The sequence below is a fragment of the Dromaius novaehollandiae genome, chromosome 17 (genome assembly GCF_036370855.1).
Source record: "Dromaius novaehollandiae isolate bDroNov1 chromosome 17, bDroNov1.hap1, whole genome shotgun sequence".
Lineage (NCBI taxonomy): Eukaryota > Metazoa > Chordata > Aves > Casuariiformes > Dromaiidae > Dromaius > Dromaius novaehollandiae.
Window position 1 is genome coordinate 14,408,726 of NC_088114.1, and position 19,111 is coordinate 14,427,836.

General features: G+C 56.5%; 1 protein-coding gene and 1 long non-coding RNA gene across 3 annotated transcripts in view; one reads left to right on the forward strand and one right to left on the reverse strand.

Moving 5' to 3' along the window:
- The window catches only part of TBX5 (T-box transcription factor 5), a 45,189-nt gene extending 32,547 nt beyond the window's left edge, over positions 1–12,642 (reverse strand). Inside the window, exons 1-5 of one of the 2 annotated variants that reach the window (XM_026119219.2) lie at positions 12,430–12,642; positions 7,411–7,589; positions 5,573–5,667; positions 2,656–2,775; positions 1,732–1,879 (exon numbers count right to left, since the gene is read on the reverse strand). In XM_026119219.2, the coding sequence (XP_025975004.1) occupies positions 1,732–1,879; positions 2,656–2,775; positions 5,573–5,667; positions 7,411–7,560 (513 nt within the window). In that variant the 5' untranslated portion in view covers positions 7,561–7,589; positions 12,430–12,642. Of the gene's footprint in view, positions 1–1,731; positions 1,880–2,655; positions 2,776–5,572; positions 5,668–7,410; positions 7,590–9,908; positions 10,179–12,429 lie in introns of those variants that run through there. The other variant, XM_026119218.2, reaches the window with a different exon arrangement.
- On the forward strand, positions 11,066–14,774 carry LOC112994692 (uncharacterized). The gene is made up of 3 exons (XR_003261999.2): positions 11,066–11,658; positions 13,612–13,724; positions 13,848–14,774. It is a non-coding gene; the product is annotated as an uncharacterized LOC112994692 (long non-coding RNA).
- The last annotated feature ends 4,337 nt before the right edge of the window (positions 14,775–19,111 follow it).

Here is a 19,111-nt window from a genome sequence, read left to right on the forward strand (position 1 = left end):
TGACATCCCGGTAAGTCGTAGACATCAACGGTGAACGATCTAATGGCTTTTAATTTCATTACGGCGACTCTAATTGAGAGACTACTGGTGCAGTTCCTCCTCTGAAGTCCCTATTGTCTCACAGCGCCTTAGGTTTGTTTAAAGAGCCTTTTCCCGAGAGCCGCCTGCTCCCAGCGGGGGCCCGGCTGGCCCCTTCCCCCAGGCCGGCTCCTAGCAGGCTCCCCTGCTCCCCCCCGCCGCAAAAAAGCGCTTCGGGATGGGAAAGTTGCCCCGGCCGAGTTTGCGGCGGAGGCTCCGCTTTCCCCTCCCATTTCCTGGTGGACTGGGGAATGTCCCGATCCCTGGAAAGCAGAGGCTGCAAACCGCTTTTCCCAAGCCCGCGGGCAGATCCAAAGCCCCGAGCCGGAAAGGAGGGCTGGGAAAGGGTGCTCAGCCCCCGGGGTGCGCGGGGGGGCTCCTCTGGCCCCTCGCAGGGCGAGCGGCCCCGGGGGGTGCTGGCCCTAGCTGTCCCCCCTTAGCCCCATCGGCTCTTAGCGACCGCGTGGGCAGGGATTTAATAGCACGAGATTTATCCTTGAAAAAGGAGGAGAAAAAAACATAAAACTTGGAAAACAATGAAACTGAAGTGTTGAAATGAGACTGGAGGAAAATCTGCTCTTGGAAAGGGGAGATCTGGATACGCATAGCCGCTTAAGTAACTATATATGTTATACATACACGCATGTATGTATTCGCTCAGAGAAACATGCATCTTTGGAGACCTTCGAAGGAGGGCTGCTTCTGGCTGCAGAGCTCACACAAGCTTTCGCGGCCCCATGGGTCTTGCAAAGGTCTTTTTATGTCCAGGAAGCTCTAGTGGGATTTCATTATTTTATCATCTTTTAATTATTTGAGGTTTTTTTTTTTTTGATTGAGGGATGCACATGGTTTTAGATCTTATTTCCTCGAATAATTATGCCCGATTGATTTTGTCTGGTGAACTTAGACAAATTCACTGAGGCAGCGAGCAGGTTTTAAAGCTGTGAGACTCCCCGTGAGGTTAAAACCAGGTAGCTAAACAGCCGATTTAGCCTGGCACGTTTCGCCCGCTTCCAAACTACAGGTTTGGCTCCTCTAATCACCTCTCGGGCATTGCTCTGAAACAGCCCATTTTCAAGGTTTGTTCTTCCTTTTTGGGGGGCAGTTTTGGGGGGAGGGGGCAGGAGAAGAGGTTCATCCCACCCTCGAAGGGAAGAAAACACCACCCCACAGAGGCAACACGTTTTCGCGGGGGGGGGTCACTGCCGCGACCTCGGCGGCGCTGCAAGCGCTGCAGTCCGGGGCGAAACGCGTCCCGAGGGGGCGGCAGGGCGGGGGGGGCTCTACCGGCGACAAGGCCGCGCGTGGGTGCGAGGCGAGCCCCGAAACTGCGCGAGGCTCCCTCGCGCCTGGGAGAGGCCGCGGACACGCGTGGGCCGGGCAGGCAGGGCCGCTGCGGGCTCCGCGCTGCCCTCCGCGGGCGCGGTGCTCGGCGCTGCGCGGCTCCCCGCGCCTCTGCACGCCGCTCCCGCGGCTCCCGCTGGGTTTGCCCGATTTCCTGGGGTTCTCCCCCAAAACCAACCCAGCCCCGAGGTTTGGGAACCCCCTGCCCCTTCCCACGCAGCGCCGAGTGCAGGGCCGGCTCCCTGCGGCCACTCGCCCCCCCGGGGGCTGCAAGCGCCGCGCATCGCCCCTTCCCGCCCGGGTACTTACATGTCCGAAGGGGTCGAGGTGGTTGTTGGTGAGCTTGAGTTTCTGGAAGGAAACCAGCTGCCTCATCCAGTGGGCGCCGGTGGCGGGGGAGTCGGGGTGGACGTAGAGGCGGCCGGGCATGGCCGGCTCTGCCTTCCCCGTCACCGACCTGCGCAAGGGACACGCGGGCGCTGAGCTGGCCGCGGGCAGCCGCCCGGCCCCCCCAGCACAGCGCTGCACCCCCGGCACCCCTTCTCCCGCCCCCCGGTCCCTCCAGCCCTTCCACGGCCTCCGCCTCTCCGTGCGCCCCCCTCCAGCTGGGTGTCCCCGGCCCCGGCGCTACCCGTCCTGCTCCACTCACAGTCCCCCACGTCGCCGCGTGCCCTATGTCTGCAGGGCAGCGCAGTGCTGCTGGTCCCGTCACGCTTTGGGACAAGACCACGTTTACAAACACCAACTCTGCTCGCAGAGTTCATCGAGATCTTTGGCACATTTCCCGTCGGAGATCGCTCTCGCCGTTTCCCCGCTTAACCCCCTCCTCCCGCCTCCTAATTACTGCGATCAAGCCAGGAGCAGAGAAAGGACTGCGCAGCAATCCCTAAACTTTTTCTTCCCCGGCGATATAATTAAACTGTTGGGTCCACAATAGCCAATAATCTCATCGTCAAACAGGATTATAGTTATCGTTAGCTAATCACAATAGATTTTTCTCCTTCCTTTCTGTGTGTTTCTCGCCCGAGGAATCTGCCTGGCAGCCGGGAACCATCTTGGGATACTCAGGTGAAGCCTCTCTGCCTTCGCCTAACATCTCTCCCTCCGCAGCCGAGGAAGAGGATGAGCCGCCGATTCAAGAGTGGCTTTCAACCTATTTTTTGCCTAGATTTGGCCAGCCGAGAAAGCCCGGTCCAAAGCTCCTCTCCCAGCCTTTCCCCCATGCGTGCATACCATTTATTATCTGCGAATTTGTATCTGTGGTCATCCGCTGGTACAATATCCATCAACAGTATGTACTTCGTTTTTGGATTAAGTCCAGTGACCTTCACTTTGTAACTGGGGAACATACGCCTATTAAAAAAATAAGATATAAAGTACGTAAATACAAATACAGAGATTTTTTCCGAAGATGGCCGTGTGTGCGTCTCTGCAAGGAGGAGAAGAGGGGCTCATTAAACAGAAGTGCAGCGGCGCACACCCCGCTTTCCCTTAGCGGTGCCGCTGGGACTGCTTGGGGTTGGGTTGGTGGCCGTGGGGTACCGCTCCCTTGCTCTGGGTCCTATCTGAGGCAAAACAGGCGATTTATCAAGGGAGAATCATAGTTAGAGGACTGGCGAGTTTGTTTGCTTACTTGTGTGTCTCCTTATCTGTTCATATGGTTTTATTATTTATTTCGCCAGTACTTGGATTCTCCCTTGTTTCAACAAGTGTGGTCATGAGAACTTTTGGGAATAAGTAACATTCCTGTGCACCTAAACCACTGGAGCAGTAGGGGATATATGCCAAAAAAGGGGAAAAATATAGATATATTTAAAATATATTTTTTAAACAAAACCCTTCCACGCGTATCAACGATTCCGTGTGTAGATAGAGGCAATAATACACGCACCCAGCTGTTGCAGCCAATCTGTGCGCGCAGATGAACGCGCGTACAGACATCAGCAAACACACCTGACAAATACTTGGAAACACTCAAATACACACAGAAGACAGAGGCTTTTCGAAATATTTTCCATTACTGCAAGTCAGTGACTTAAAACACTGATGTTATTTTAGTTTGAGCTTTCCAAATATTTAAAAATAAAGCAGATGAAAATGTATCCCTTGACTTAAGAAACGCATGAACAAAAACCCTTCACCTCTAAAAATACTGCACTCTCCTGAAAGGCTTGGTCTCTTATCTCTGCGATATGGCTTTTCTTTTTTTTTTTAATTCGGATGTAAAAAGCTGGGGATGGGGGGGGGGGGGGGGGCAGCCAGTAATGAACAAAGCACGGGGGCTAGCTCTAGAATTTTGAGGAAGAAATCAAATCCCACCTGAGCAATGATCTGTAACTATATCGAAAACACCTGACCAGCAAGAACAAGAACTCGGACCTCTCCAACAATAAACATAAGGAATTACATAAATAAGTAAAACTACCTCGTATCCAGCCTGGCGAAACGCGTGCACTCTTCCCCATTGACACTGCACTGTAAGCGGCTACTTTACTGCTGTCCGGATGAGGTTTCTATCCACTGCAATATCCGTGTGGATTTGCTGCAAGGTGTTTCATGTCTCCCTTCACGCCCTTTCCCTAAACCCGGCTTTTCTCCCGCCGCCGCTCCCCGAGCGGAGCCAGCGCGCAGACCCGGCGCCGGCCGCGGGGCTCCCGGGGTGCGGGGCTTGCGGCGGGACGCCGAGCTTCGTGGGTTCCCTCCGCGCAGGCAGCTTTCCCCAGTGCCTCTCCAGCGCTTCTGTTTATGTCGCGTCCCCTTTTATGCAATACCCTCCTTTAAAATCGCTCTTTTCAGCAGCAGACGCGTTCAAAGGGAAGGCGAGCCGCGAAACACAACTATTTACAAAACTTCATACAACCAGCTCTATTTTTTTTCCCTCCCTCTTCAGGCAAATTTTGGAAGACCACAGCGAATGCCAGATGACAGAGCAAAATGAAAGTTTGGCTCTGCATTGCTTATTGTGCCCTTGCAATGTAAAGCTGTTATTATTTCTGTGCGTGGAAATTTTTCTCCCTTTCCCCTGACGAGCCCTTGGGTAGCGGCACGTAGGTTGTTTAATTTAAAAATCGCAACGAGAAGAGCCTCGCTCGCGTTGCCCCGCGTTTACTGATGGGACTTGAGAGACTGTTTCGCTGGGTCTCGCTGACTTAGACACTCTTCTGTTTAACAGTCCTCCAACACATTGGTATTAAGGATCCTGTTAAATCGCCTCAAATGCACTCAAAAGAGTGTGCCTTCATATATAAATATCTATGGATCACGTTTACTAAGCCGGTCATGGAATCGATTACACACAGTCCCGGTAAAGCTGGATTTGCAAGCCTGTATATTTTTCTACACACCCACGCAGACAAAAACACACATATAGAAAAGTGTGTCTGGACACAGTTAGATACGCATGCTATTTATTTGGGGCTACATCTATCTATGTGTCTAACGAGCTATATTATCAGTATATAAACAGTAGCTTAGGACCGCATATACTTTTAATGGGGGTAGCGTGGGCGTTCTGGATATATTCGCCTCAATGTGCACATAATAAGCAAGACAACTCTAGAGAGAGGGGAAATTTTAAAAAATTGCAACAGGACAGAGCTGCTCCTTTAATTAAAAGTGATAATAACGAAATCGCCCGGCGAACTGCTCTAGACAATGTCAGCTTTTGGCCAAGTGGCCGCGACCAGCGCTTGCCTGGAAAGCTTCCAGCGGCCTGAAATTGGGATTAACGATCCAACCGTTCTGGTTAAGAAAGAAGCCAGAAGAAACAGTTTCTTCCCACCGTACCCGCGCAGGGAGGGCTCCCCCCGCTCCGCAGCGCAGAGCCACCCGCGGAGGGAGCCGCGGGCGAGCGCGCACGGAGGCCGCGAGCAGAGCTGCGCCGCGGGGCTGGGGACGGAGCCCGCGTTTGCGCCCCGTGCGCGGCTGCGGCGACACCGCGGCTCCCCCACGGCAGCGGGCGCGCACTTGCGGCCCCCCACGCGTGTCCCCAGGCACCAGTGCGCACCGCGCTGCGCACGCACGTGAAATCCGCCCCACGAGCACCCGCAGGAACGGGGACGGATCCAGACACAGACACAAAGGGGGACGCGGAGCGCGTGGGCCGCCTTCCTCCCGGGAAGAGGAGGCTCCGCGCCGGCCCGTCTCTTACCTCCCAGCCTTCGTGATGATCATCTCGGTCCCCACTTCGTGGAACTTGAGCCACAGCTCCCGCTCGTGCAGAAACACCTTTATCCCCTCCATGCCCTGCGCGGGAGGAAGGCGAAACATCAGCGCCGAGCTCCCCGCAGAGCCCGGCCGCAGCCGGGCGAGCGGCCCCGGCGACTCCCGGAGAAAACGCGCTGCTATCACCGAGGCTGTGCAACGCCGGGTAGCGAAGGGGATTTCAGGCCGCAGCCGCCGATGCCGAGCCGAGGGGGCTCTGATGCAGGATCCCGAGGGCCTCGGTGCTCCTTGGGAGCGGAGGGGCAGGGGCCACCCGGCAGGGCCAGGGCCGGGGCCGGGGCCGGGGCCAGCTCCAGCCCCCACGGTCCCCAGCCCGGCCCGCCGCCGGGAGGAATACTGCTCTGCCCCGGGCCGGATCCTCAGCTGGGCTCGGGAGGCAGCTGCAGGAGATTTACACCCCTCCGATGGATGATTTACACCCGCCGACCCGCCTGCTTCTGCAGGGGCAAATAGGTCCCACGCACACGCGTTACCAGAGGTGATAGCCGCTGCCCACGTACGGTAATTTTATCAACCCCCCAGCCCGCACCCCAGAAGCGGCTGATCTCCTAGCGGGACCGTCTCGGCGATTATGGTGCCGGGGGAGCCCTGTCGCGACACAGTCCCGACAGCAGCGCAGCCAGCGCCTCCCTTCCTCGAAACCTCCCCGCGCAGCTCCCGCAAAGCGCAACGCACGTTTCCCCCCGCAGCCCCGGACCAAACGCCGAGCTAAACCCCCCTCCGAAATGCATCGCGGCTGCCCCGGCTCGGCTGCAGGCCCACGCCGCGCGTGAAAGCACCGACACGCGCTGCGCCTCCCCGCCCCGACACGGACACCCGCGGGGCCCCCGACACCCGGGCTGGATTTTCCTCCCGAATATTCACCTGCGCGGAAAGCAGCGGGGCTCTCCGCGGAGGCCTCCCCCGCGGGCCCCGCTCCGCGGCCGTGGAGAAGCCGCGCTCTGCTCCCGCGCCGCTGCCGGGGCTGCTCCGAGCTGCCGAGCGCCGCGACCGCAGCGGCGGGGTCGGCTGCCAGGCGCGGCCGGAGGCTGCGGCGTGGGAGCCCACGCGTGTCCCCGAACAACACGCAACACCGCGGGGCCAGGGAACGACTATTCGGCTGGAAACCGGGGAAGACACCCACCCCGGGGGGCTGGGAGAGCCGCCGGGCCCCGCCGCGCGCGTGGGGGCCGTGTGCCCGGGCCTGTGCGGAGGTGCCCACGCGTGACCCCGGCGCGTTGCTGCGGTCGGGCCGCTCCGCGTGTGCGGAGCTGTGTGGGGCTGTACGTGCGAGCGGCTTTGTAAATGTTTGCGTGTGCATGCGTACGCCCGGGCGTACACATTTACATGTTACACAGACACGCGCGGGCGTCCATAATGGTGGAGGCAAATATATATATATGTATATATATGTATGTATATGTATAGGCGACTGCGGTTGTGCGTGCGCGGTCGTGCACAGCCGCGCGGACGCCTGCGTTTGCCCATGTGAGCGTGTCTCGCCGTGGAAACGTGCCCCCGTCTCCGGTATGTTGGGTGCGGGCGTTTCCACGCACCCCGATACACTCGCATGCAACGTGTACCGGGGTGAACACCACCGCGGGCGATATTAAAGCAGGAACAGGACTACGGCTGTGATAAACGGGTAAGTTTTCAGTCCCGTGGGGCCTAAGATGACTCACCCCTGCCCATAGCAGCAACGGAGACGCTGCTGAGCAGATATTGGGGGAAAAAAAAACCCAGAGGAGGGAAAACAGAGCGAGGGGGGCAGAAAGAGGTCCTTACCTGCTGGGTGAAGGCTGCCTGCGGCGAGGTGGGGGCCTTGCTGGCGGCCCCCAGCTGCGCAGGGTCCTGCTTGGCTTCCGCCTGCAGCTCCTGGGGCTCCGCGTCGGCCGGCGCGGCCGCGACCCCGAAGCCTTCCTCGCTCTCCGCCATGTTCCGAGCTTCCTCCGCCGGATCCCCCGCTGCCGGCGCACGTCGGGGAGAGAGCAGAGATAAGAGACACATAAGTCAGAGCTGACGCTTAATAAAATATAGATACACACGCACGGAGAGGGAAGGCGCGCTGGACGCGGCCGCTGAGGAGCCTGTCCGACACCCCCCCCCTCCCCGCCCGCAACTCACTTCCAGCTGCCTGGGGAGGGAACGAGGCCCTTTAACTTTTGGTGAGGGAGAAATAAAGACTTTTATTTATTATCGCAGCCCGCGAGGGATGATAGGACTCGGTGTGGGGGAGGGGGGAGGGCAGGCGGTATTATTAAATGCATCTTTTGCAAAAGGTAAACAGCACATTGCGGCTGCCCTCCCGGGAAGCCGGGAGCGAGCTCTGCCCGGCAGGACGGGGGGTGCTGGGCCGGGGCAGCCTGGTCGCGGACCGAGCAACTCATCACACAACTGACTTCGCTGGGCGCCGCGTCCAGGGCGGGCGGCGCAGCCTCCCCGCAGCTCCGGCCGCCTCCAGAGCCGCGGGCCGAGACCGGGCTCGCCGCAGCCGAGGTGCCTTAAAACATCCCCCTTCCTCCGAGGGAGGTGGGAACTTTCACCTCCCAGTTTCAAGCACGTGGTGCAGATTATATAACCTCATTTTCAGAGAAAATTAAACTTCTCCCTGGCGACTTGCACCCCGCGAAATGCGACATTTCTGCCAGAGAGCTTTTGCTCTCCCCCTCCCCGCAGACAGCTGGAAGTTGCATGTAAAGCGGCGTTGGATGGACGAGACGATCAAAAAAAAGTGCAAATAAATCAGTCGGTCGAGATATTGTGCAAGGTAACGTGCAGCACGGGCTGGTGAGCGTGGTTTGCACTGGGGCTGAAGTGAACTGAGCCATAACATTAGCGTAAAACTGCACTAGCCGAGAAAATGAGCTGCAAAATACAGCGTGGGGCTTCCCTCTAATGCAAGTAACAACAGTGAGTTTTGAAGACACTATTTTAATGCAGTTTTACAAGCTTTTTAGCCTAGCAGGAATAGTAAAAGTTTCCAAACAACAAAATACGATAAAAACAATTGAATTATCTGTTAGGTTTTTTGTTCTTAAGCAGTTTAGAGTTTTACTAGCTTTAAAAAAAAATCTCTCTTGCATGTTTAAAAGGAGATTCATTTTTGAAAGGCCAGACATATGGAGACAATATTGTTTTTAAGCACTTGGGAATGTTCTGAAATGAGTTCTCCCTTATCCTTGCAACAACATTTAAAAGCCATTCCTTAAAAAAAAAAAAAAGGCAATTCTCCTTTAAATGCAGAGGAAAAACCGAGAGCGGAAAGGAGGGGGAAGAAAACCATCTTCCCTGGGAGTGGTGGACAAGATACACAGATACGTGTATATAATCGAAAAGGACAAAAAGCGAAGGGACACCGGCTCCGCACCTCCGCAGCTAAAGGTCGTCGGAAGCGAGGGCCCGGCTGCCCGCTCCGGCCCCGCGGCTCGGGGAAGGGCCGGGGCCGCCGCCGCGCAGAGCCCGCGGGCGCGGGGGTCGCACATGCAGCCACCCCGAGACCACCGGAGGCTTCCTCTTCTCCCCCCCCTCCTCTTTTCCCAGGCTGTTGTTTTTATTTACCCCCCCACAAACACACACGCACAGCTTCGGAAGTGCTGGCTATCCATTTTTAATCGATTTCCCTGCAGCTCGGATCTATTATTCACCCTGAGCGGGCAAAGTTAGGGGGAGGGTGCGGGAAGAGGGACGTTTATTAAAACAAAGAGGCACCCAGATATGGCAGCGCAGGGGAGACTGTCTCCAGCGAGCTTCCGAGACGCGCTCCGCATCTCGGCGGGGCGAGACATAATTAAGCAGATTAAAAAAAAAAAGGGATGGGGAGGGCAAAAAAATAACCCAACAACTAAGAGCAATTGGCGATCCGTGGCTTCTAATTTTTTCCCCTTTAAAGAGCTTCTGAGAAGAAATGGAGCTTGACAGAACCAGGCCGCGGTGGCTGTATGAAAAATGCATCTTGCGCTGCTAAAGTAGCACCAAGTGGGATTGCAAGGGGGGAAAAAAAGAAAAAAAAAAAGGCCCTCTGCTTTTGTTGCAGCCTGTGCCTGGGTCGCCCCGCACGCCCCCGGCCCCCAGCCCCGCGCCGAGCCGCGGGAGCTCGGGGAGCTGCGCAGAGCCGCCCCCGGCGCCCCGCTTCCCCCGCTGCTCCCGAGGCCTTGCCGCTGCTCGGCGGAGACAATATGTGTCTAACAATGACCGCAGCCAGCCACTTTCGCTCTCCTCGGTCACACACACGCACACACACTACAGACACCGACGGACATACATGGCAATGGAAGAGCTGTTACCTTGCTCGTTGAATTCCATGCAATCAATGCATCTCCATATATATATGTATGTGTATATTTTCCCCCTTTGCACTGGAAATTACAATGGGATCAGGCTTCGCGTGTGCATATTTCCTTTTATTTATTTATTTGCAGATCAGCATGTGAAAACCCAGCCTGGAAGAAAAAAATCTATCCAATGCAAGCCTGCTTGCCTGCTCCGCTCTCTGTCTCTCTCTCTCTCCTGCTCTCTCCAAACACTTCCAGGTTGTCAGACGCACTAGAAAGGATCCTGAGACCAAGATAAAGCCCCCACCCCCACCCCCTTCTCAGCCTGATCTGGAAGATACAGTTTTCCCCACCCCGCTCTTCCTACTCCCCCCCTCCGAAAAAAAAAAAAGAAAAAAAAAAGGATAGAGGGAGAGAGAGGGGAGGAAAGAGGAAAAAGAAAACAGCACTCCCTTAAAAAAATAATAATAAAGTTTCGGGCGGGCTGGCAGCAGCCGCTGCTGCGCGCAGGTTTGCAGCGGGGCGCTGCCGCCGGGGCTGCGCGGAGCGGTGCGGAGCGGTGCGGAGCGGAGCGCGCTGCGCTGTCGTGGGCTCGTCCGGCTCCGCTCGCCGAGTGCCGCGACCCGCTGCCCAACCGGCTGGGATCCTGCTCCGCAGAGACTCCCCCTCGCACGGCCCTGCCTCCCCCTCCGCCCCCCCGAACCTCCTTTTCCAGCGTATTTTTCTGGCCGGCAAACAAGAACGAGGCACAAAGACCATCATCAAACTCACCAGCAACCCTCCCCCCCCCCCCGCTCCTTCCCGCTCCCTCCCTCTTCCATCTATTTCTCCCAACCAAAGAGAAAATTCAGCGCCTGGGAATATTCCCCCCCTCCCGCACGCCACCTTTAAATAAACCGCTGGCTTCCCCCACCTCACACCACGCACGGCCCCCCCAGCGCTCGCAGGCAGCCTGGAGGTGTGTTTAACCCAGACTGTGCTTGCTGGTGCTCCCGGAGGCCTTGGGCGGGGGGGGGGAGGTCCCCGGTGCAGAGCGACTCAGCTCCTCGGTGTAACCTGCAAAAAGGTGCAGCGCGGCGGCGTGGGACCGAGCCGCGGCGAAGGCCGACCTGGCGCGGGTGCTCGGGGCTGCTGCTGCAACAGCAGAGCGACCGGGGTCCTTCAGCCGTGCCCCAGCCCCGCTCCATCCTCTTCCTCGCCCCTCGGGCCGCTTCTCCCCCCGCCCCGAGCCCGGCCGCCACCTCTGCCGCCAGCCAGCGGGAACGCTCGCCCCATTCCCCGGCGAGAGCAAAGATATACAAAGCTCCGAGCCGCTGCTACATTCAAATAATCAAGCCGTCAGCGAGGAGCGGGGATGTGGGTTTATCTGCATCTTCCTTCTCTGCCTCTCGCTCTCTTTTTAATGTATTATTTTGAGGGTAAAGTTGAATAGGTCAGCGCAGGGTAAACAGCCTCCCTGTCGCATTCTGCAGTCTGAAGAGAACCAGATTGGCGAGGCGGATTTTTGATAAGACTTGGAATAAATGGCATGGTTTAGATCTCCTCTGCCCACCCTCCTCCTCTCCCCCCCACTCCCCTCTTGCCCTCCCCCCCATCCCTTCTCCCTTTTCTGCCTCTCGGTCATTTCTTTCGCTTTTCGCGGAAGTTTCAGCAAATCGGCTATTGCTGCGCGCCCTGGCAGGGCAGAGCCCGGCGCGGTGACGCCGGAGCCCTCTGAAAGTTGGCGGTGAGGAGAAAACACTTGGGCGAAACATCCGTGCGGGTGAGTGTGTTTGGGGGGGTGGGGGGGCGTGGGGGGGTGTAGCCTGGCACCTCCTAAACCCTCCTCATGTGCACGCCAGTGCCGCAGCTACTCGGGAAGACGCAGGGAACAGTAAACGGTTGCAAATAATAACAATAAAATCGCTGCACTTGTAACCACGGAGAAGAAGCCAGAGAATGCTGCTTAAACAAACAGAACAAAGCTTGCCCCATATTTCATTATTTTTCGAGGGAAACGAGACGCGGAGCCCTTCCAAGCACAAACAAACGAGCGAGCAAAGCGCGCTCCGCTCCCCCCGCGCAGGCGGAGGGCAGCCCGGGCCGCGGCCTCGGCGCAGCGCGCACCTTGCCCGAGCCCTTCCCGCCGCCCGCTGCAGCCCCGGAGGGCGCGGAGCGGGGAAGCAGCGGCCCGCAGGGCTCGTCCTGCCCCGGCTTCCCCAGCCAGGCGCCCGGCCGCGGGGGAAGGAGCGCGGCGGCTGCCCGCTGCCGCGCAGCGCCCGCACGTGCGCTCGGGGGACCTCGCCCCGCTGCTGCTCGGCTCGCCCGGGGGGGGGGGTTCGAAAGCACAGGTCGAAATAATAACAACCACCACCACAAGCAGAAGCGCGGAGGAAAAAGGCTGCACCCGGCTGAGCGGCACAGACCGCCAACTTCCCTCCCCGCGCCAGAAAGAAAGGCAAAAGTGGAGGTCGCCAAGTTGCCCCAGCGCCCGGGAACCGCGGCTGCTGCCCGCTGCCTCGGGAAGCCCTGCTGCTGCGGAGGAAGCACTCACCTCTTCAGCTCCAAACTAGCTCGCAAACACCTTGAAGACAAGCTGGAAACGATGCAAATAAATCGAATTTATTTCCGTCTGCAGGTTGGGGGGGTGAATAAGGAGAAAGAAAAAAGCTGGGAGAAGGACCCCAAGTCCAGGCTCTCTAGGACTGTATATGCCAAGGCGAAGGAGCCTTCCAGCTAGAAACCGATTTGTGGTCTCAGACAAATTAAATATTACTGTTTATTACCAGCCATACTCCAATAAAATAGAGTTCAAGGCGATAGCTGCTATCTCACGAGCTTTGCTCCTATAGGACACGGAGACGTCACCAACCACGCAACTGGCCTATTCTGTCATGGTTGACTGCAGCAGTAATGGAAGGTTAATTTGTATTATTCTCCTCTTTTACAGCCCTATCACTGAGATTCCTGCTTTTTTTTGCAAAGAAATCATACAGTGCAATGCAAAATACTGCGAGGCTGGCTGTATTCGTGTGTGCGCGCTTATATATATGTATGTGTGTGTGTATGTGCGTGTATGAGTGTGTACATATAGATACGCACATGTATTCACACACTAAGATACACAAAGCATGCATATATATGTATATATATGTGCGCGTGAAGGAGTGTATATTATATGTGAATCTGTATCACACAAGAAGGCGTAGAGCCACTGGAAATTTCAGGAAAGCCTTGCTCTTTCTTGGAATAAAAAAAGGGGGGAAATGAGTAGAAAAGCTCCTGGTTCACCAAGATCAGCCCAATTAATCCAGCGGTATTGGCACTATCCAGCTTAATTTTTTTTTTAATATGCTATTAGAGTGAACAGGAAACTTGTCAAATGAATGTTCAGGCGCCTCTTGGAAGCTAGCACGCCGGGCTATATATAGCTAATGATAACCTGGTTATTTGCACAGATTCAAGTGTACTTCGGGAAGCAATTATTTGCTCTGATTAAAAAAAAAAAGTAGCAAATCGAGGCGATTATTTGCCAAATCAAATTGACAAGGGGAAAAAAAAAGCCCAGTGCCTCCAGCTCCGGCGAGCGCCTGCAGAGGAGCGCCCGGCGCCTCGCCCCGCGCTTCCCGTTCCTCTCCCACCCGCTCCCTTAACCTGCAGGGATTTTGCGGTGCCCTCGCGGCGCGGCCGCACAAAGCTCCCGCAAAAGATGCTAAAACGTTGCTTCCTCCAACAGCAGCAGAGAGGAGGAGGAGGAAGAGGAGGAGGAGGAGGAGGGAGAGAGAAAATCGAGAGCAACACCTAAGGAAGAGCGAGAAGTTGCTGCAGGATCTGGACACTGCCGAGATGGTAAGTGCGCACAGCCAGGGACCCCCAGCCCTGCTCCGGCCGAAAGGGGCCTCGGCGCCGCCTGCCCTCCCCGCGGCGCCTCTCCGGTGTGCATTTCCCTGGCTTTCACCCCTTTTTCCCCAGGCTGCTCCCAGCTCCATTCCCAGCACTGCAGATAAACCCGGCTGCGCTGCCTGCCCCCTCCTCCGAACGCCAGGCCCTGCCGAAAAGCCGCAGCCCCGAGGAAAGCGGCGTCGGGGAGGACGGGCAGCAACCCCGGCGGCTGGTGCCCCCCGCGGGGGCTCGGCCCCTGCTCAAAAATAACCGGGATGCGGGGAAAATCCACTGACGGCGCGAGGAGACTCGCTGCACTTTGCAACGCCTTTTCCCTCCGCCTGCGGGGAGCCAGGCTGGCATTTACTGCCCAGAGGTGCTGGCGCTGGTTAAGCAGAATAAGCCCTGCAGGCTTATCCCAAAATGAAAAATAAGTGTCTTCCGCACGCCGGATCCCCCCAGCTGTGCCCTGTCACCTCCCCGGGCCCCAGGCAGCGGGGACGGGGGGCACTGCCATCACCCCTGCCCAGCTCCGGACCAGCCAGCCTGCTCCGAGCCTGGGCTGGGAACCATCCGCCTTCCGCCTTTAGCTGGAGCCCCAAACCGCCCTGCTTAAACGGGCCGGACGCTGCTGGTCGTTCGGATTTTGGGCCGGCAAACACAGCCCAGTGTGGGTAAAATCCACGCAACACGGGCGATACTATACATGTGCATATATACATATTTATATGAATGTGTATGAGTATGCATGCACATATATATGAGTGCGGGTGCACACACACGCACAGTTTACAAATATACATATACTCACGATGTCTTTTCCTTGCTGAAGCGTTTACGCGTATTTTATATACGCAGACTGAATATGTAACACATGCGTGAGTATAAAGGCGTATAGGTGTGTGTGAACATGCATGTCTGTTTATATGCGGGTGTATATACACAGTCACACACACACATCACAAATAATGTATGTGGGGATATCTGCAGATAATTAAATCGTTATGCACAACAGCCTTTATGCGAGTGCGTGCCAGCTATGCCCCATCGATTAAACACAGGCGTGAATATTTACATTCTCCTGTGCAGGTTTTAGGCTGGGTGTCCAGCTCCGCGGCTGTGCGCACCCGAAGCGCGGGTGCGGGCGCATGAGCGGGTGAGCACCGCGGCTGCGGCCGGCCTCGGCCCGCTCTCCGTGCGCAGCCGCCTCTCGGGGTCGGCAGACCTGCAGCCACCTCGGGCACCTACCTATAGGGCTGGGGGGGGGGGGGGATCTATCTGGGAGGGGGGGTCCTGAGCCGTGGAAGCGCCCCACGCGTCCCCCCGGCTCGTTGCCTGTCCCCAGCTCCTCGCCGCTTGCTGAGCGCAGGATCAGGCCCCGGCAGCCCGGGCCGGCCGCCCTGCCCGGGGGCCGCAGGCAGCGCCAAGCCCCTGCTTTGGGGGGCTGCGTGGCTGGAGACCCCCTGCAAACTTGGGAGGGTGGCGGTCGCCCTCGGTATTTTTGCATCCCAGTTTTACCCTGGGATGGGGGGTCGCAAGGGTGCTGGCGTGGAGTGGGGTCGAGATGTCAGCAGTAAGAAACAGTGCCTCGCACGAATTCACCCCCACACACACAACACACTCAGACCCTGTAAAAATCACTCCTTGCTGCGTCTTTACGAAACCGAAATGCGTTTGCTTTTCGCCCGCAGCCCGCTGCTCCTAAAAACAGCATTGCACGGAGAGAGGGCAGCGCGCATCTGCCCGGCTGGGAGTTCATAAGAAAGAAACACTTTGGCATTTTTGGCTTTCTAACTGCCATTTCTTGCAGAGACTGTAGCTCTTTCCGACCCCCATAGCAGGAGTATTCTAGTATTTTTTTTTCGCTTTCCTTCCATTTTTAGACAATTTACTTGCCCTCTCATCCTCTCTGAGCAGTTCGCCTTTTATTTCTAACTCTTTCTTGTTGGTCGCATACCGCTTCGGTAAAATACGCACCTGGGAGAAAACAAGCATTTAAAATACTCATCATCCCTGGAAGCATTTTGGTCCATTCACTTTTCTAAATTGCCGGGGCAGTGACTCACTGCATCGATTTGAGGGTTTATCAGAGTGATGTTTGTGTCAAAGCAACGCCAGTGCAGTTCGTGCAGTCTCAGTCTTTCCATTGCAAAACTATGTTCGTAGTCTAGAATTCGTATGATCAAAAGACCCTTCGGGGCTAGATACCTGGCTCGAACTTCTAATTTAATTTTATTTTTTTAATTGCAGGTGAACAGCACTTTTCTTTTAAAGTTTGTGGTTTCGGGTCCTTTCTCCCGTCCTTCTTGTTACTTAAAAAAAAAAGCTTACAATTAAAAAGCGTTTTTTCCCCCTTCAGCCCATTAATTTCCCAGGCGAACTCGAGGCTTTAAAATAGTGACGAAAATGAAAAATAAACAGGCGGGCGAACGCAGGCGGGCTGCAAAGCCCCGCTTTGTGCAGGCACAGTGCTGTCTTTCACGGCGGCTGCGCACATGCGTAGAGCGGCCGCGGAGCCCGGCGCTCTCCCACGCGTGGCCCGTGGGGCCGCCGCTCCCGGCCGCGCAGCTCTGCCCCTCCGAGGGCCGCGGGCTCCGGGTCTAGCCCGTGGGGGTCCTGGGGTCCCTTTTTGTCGCCGGGGGGTCCCAGATGGCCCCAGGGAGGGGAGCAAGGGGGATCCCCACCAGCGCCAGGCGAGCACCGTCCCCGGAGCAAGAGGCACCTATTTTTCCCTCCTCTCTCTGCCCCCAACACAGCATCCCCCGGGGATGAAATGCAGCAGGGAGCGACCCGGAGAGCCCGAAATTAGGCTGCACTTCGCGTTTTTCCCCTTCCAGGAGCGATTTTCGTGCTGGTTTCAGGGTCCCGATAGGATTCCCCTCCCCGCGCCGATCAATGCCTGATGCTCCCGCGGGAGAAAGGCCCGTTATTGATGCCAGAATAGAAACGCTAATCTGCTATTGCCAAACAGGGTGTCAATCAGGGCTTTATCTCGGGCCGAAGGAGAACAGAAAAGCAGATAAGGCCTTCCCTCCCGCCCTGGGAAGAAAGCTGAAGGGGCAAGAGGGGGAAAGTCTTCAGTGCCCTGTGTCTTTGCTGAAAGTGATCTTGCAATGACCTTGAAAGGGGGAGCTGGGGCTGGGAGAAGGACCCAAACCCAAACGGTTGGAATCAGGCGCTGAAAAACGCCGCCCAAGCGACACCTGTAATTTTTCTTCCCCCTCCTTTGCCACCACCGGGGCAGGACCGGCCCCTCGTCCCGCTCGCGGTGCGGCTGCTTCGCGGAGACAAGCACTTAGCGCGGGCGGGGAACAGCGGAGGTCACTGCACCGCTCCGTCATCCCCGCCGCTTCCTTTCGTCCTCCCTTTCTTTCCAACTAATTTTTCTTTCTCTTTCCTCCTTCCCAATCAATCTTCCCCCCTTCCTTCCTTTTCCCGTTTTCGCCCCTTTCCTTGCCCCCGTTCCCTTTCTTTCCGCTGCCCTGAATAACGCAGAGCCAAAGCGCAGCCAAGCCTGTCCGATCTGCTATGACCGTGTCCTTTACATTAACAGGATACCCACAAATTTCGGGCGCCGAGAGCTCAGCCAGCCCCGCTCCCAGCCCCAGAGTACGGACAGCAGATAGAAATGAAGAGTAGCGCGGGTTTGTGCAAAAGCATCAAAAAAAAAAAACCCTTTTGTCCTCACGGTTAAAATACAGATATACTATGCAAACAACTTCTAAGATTTTTTGTTGATGTTGTTTTCAGCAAATACTAATTGCATTTTAAAAAGAAAGGAGGGGGAGAGAAGGAAAAAAAGGGTCTTTCCGCCCCCCCAGAGAGCGCCTTTGTGCGAGGGGTGGGTGAGGTCTGGGAAACGCCGCTGCCCAGGGGCCCTGGCTGCGCTGCGCGGCCGCGGAGGCAGAGCGCCCGCGGGCACGGCCGCAAGGGAAGCGCGCTGCAGACGGGCAGGGGCAGCCCGGGGTGCGGGAAGCACCGACGACCCGCGCAAACAAAGCGCCTCGGCTGCAGGCTGCCCGTCGTGTCGAGGTGCCCGGCGCCCGCGCAGGCAGCCGTGCCGCGGGGCTTTCCCGCACCGAGGCGGGCCGAGAATTTGGGTGCAAATAAATGCGCGTGTCGGCACTCGGTTTGGTGAGGCTTATTTTGTACATGCCCGTGTGTGCGTCCACCTATATGTCGCCGTAGGTTTATAGCTGTTTTTCACGTGCGCCAAGCGTTTCTGCTGCCTACGTGCGCGTCTGGTTTTCGGAGAGGGATGTACGTGTTTTACCTGCGCGGGTGCGTGTCTCCGCGCGTGGGTAGGGCTGTGAGCAGAGGGGTTGAGTTTTTATGCCTTAATGGGTACATTTTTGGCAGTGTGTGCCTGGAAATCGTTCGTCTCCAAAGAACGGCTATTTTAGGCGAAAAGAGCGCGCAAATCTCCGCGCAAAAGCCTCTCTCGGCAGCGCTGCCTGGCAGAGCCGAGCCCCGCTGCCGCCCCGGCTTCTGGGCGCAGAAGCCGCGACCTTCCCCGCTCCGCAGGCCGGAGTAGCTGCTGCTCAAGACGATGCCTATTTTCTGTCATTAATAAGTCGTTTCTTAAAAAAAAAATCTCGTTTGGGTCCAAGATTGTTTTTTATGATTCAGTTGGACAAGACGGAACACATGTTAGTTTAAGCAGGTTCATGAAATAGCTGTAAATCAAATAAAGTTTACGAGTTTAGCAGGAAATACTCAATAGATGAAAAAAAAAATCCGCAGAGAACAGCAGGCTGAAATAGCTGGTGGAGTTTGTCCTGCTCTGTGTTTTCCCTCTGTTCTCCTGTGCATCTTGCCGATTAAAGGCCTCGAGACCCCGTGTTGGCGCCAAGTGGCATGTTATTAATCAGTTATCCGTAGGTCCAGTCCACATAAGAGAGAAATTTAATCACCAGAAACCAGACCCAACATAAAAGAGAAATCTAAAATCAATTCCCGCCCGGCCCCCGCCCACCTCCGAAGCCATCAGAGCGAGCAGAAGCAATCAAGATCTCCCTCTCTCTTAATTGCACCGGGAAAACTGCAAAATTTTTAGCATTACCCCGAAGAGCATTTGGGGGAAGGAAAAAAAAGAAAAAATTAGCGACCCACCATCACAACGCACTTAACAAGCTTGTCCTTGATCTCATTATAAAAACGTGATGGGGGAGGAAGAACCCAGGAGAAGCCTTTCATAAGGAAAAGGGGGGGGAAATCGGGACAAAAATGGCTAAAAGAAACGGTCTTTGACGGCGCCCCGGGAAAGGGCTGGCTGAGGAGCGGGGCACCCCCGGCTGCGGGGCCGCTGCTCGGGCGCCGGTGCTCGGCGCTGCGCGGGGCCGCCGAGGCTGCGG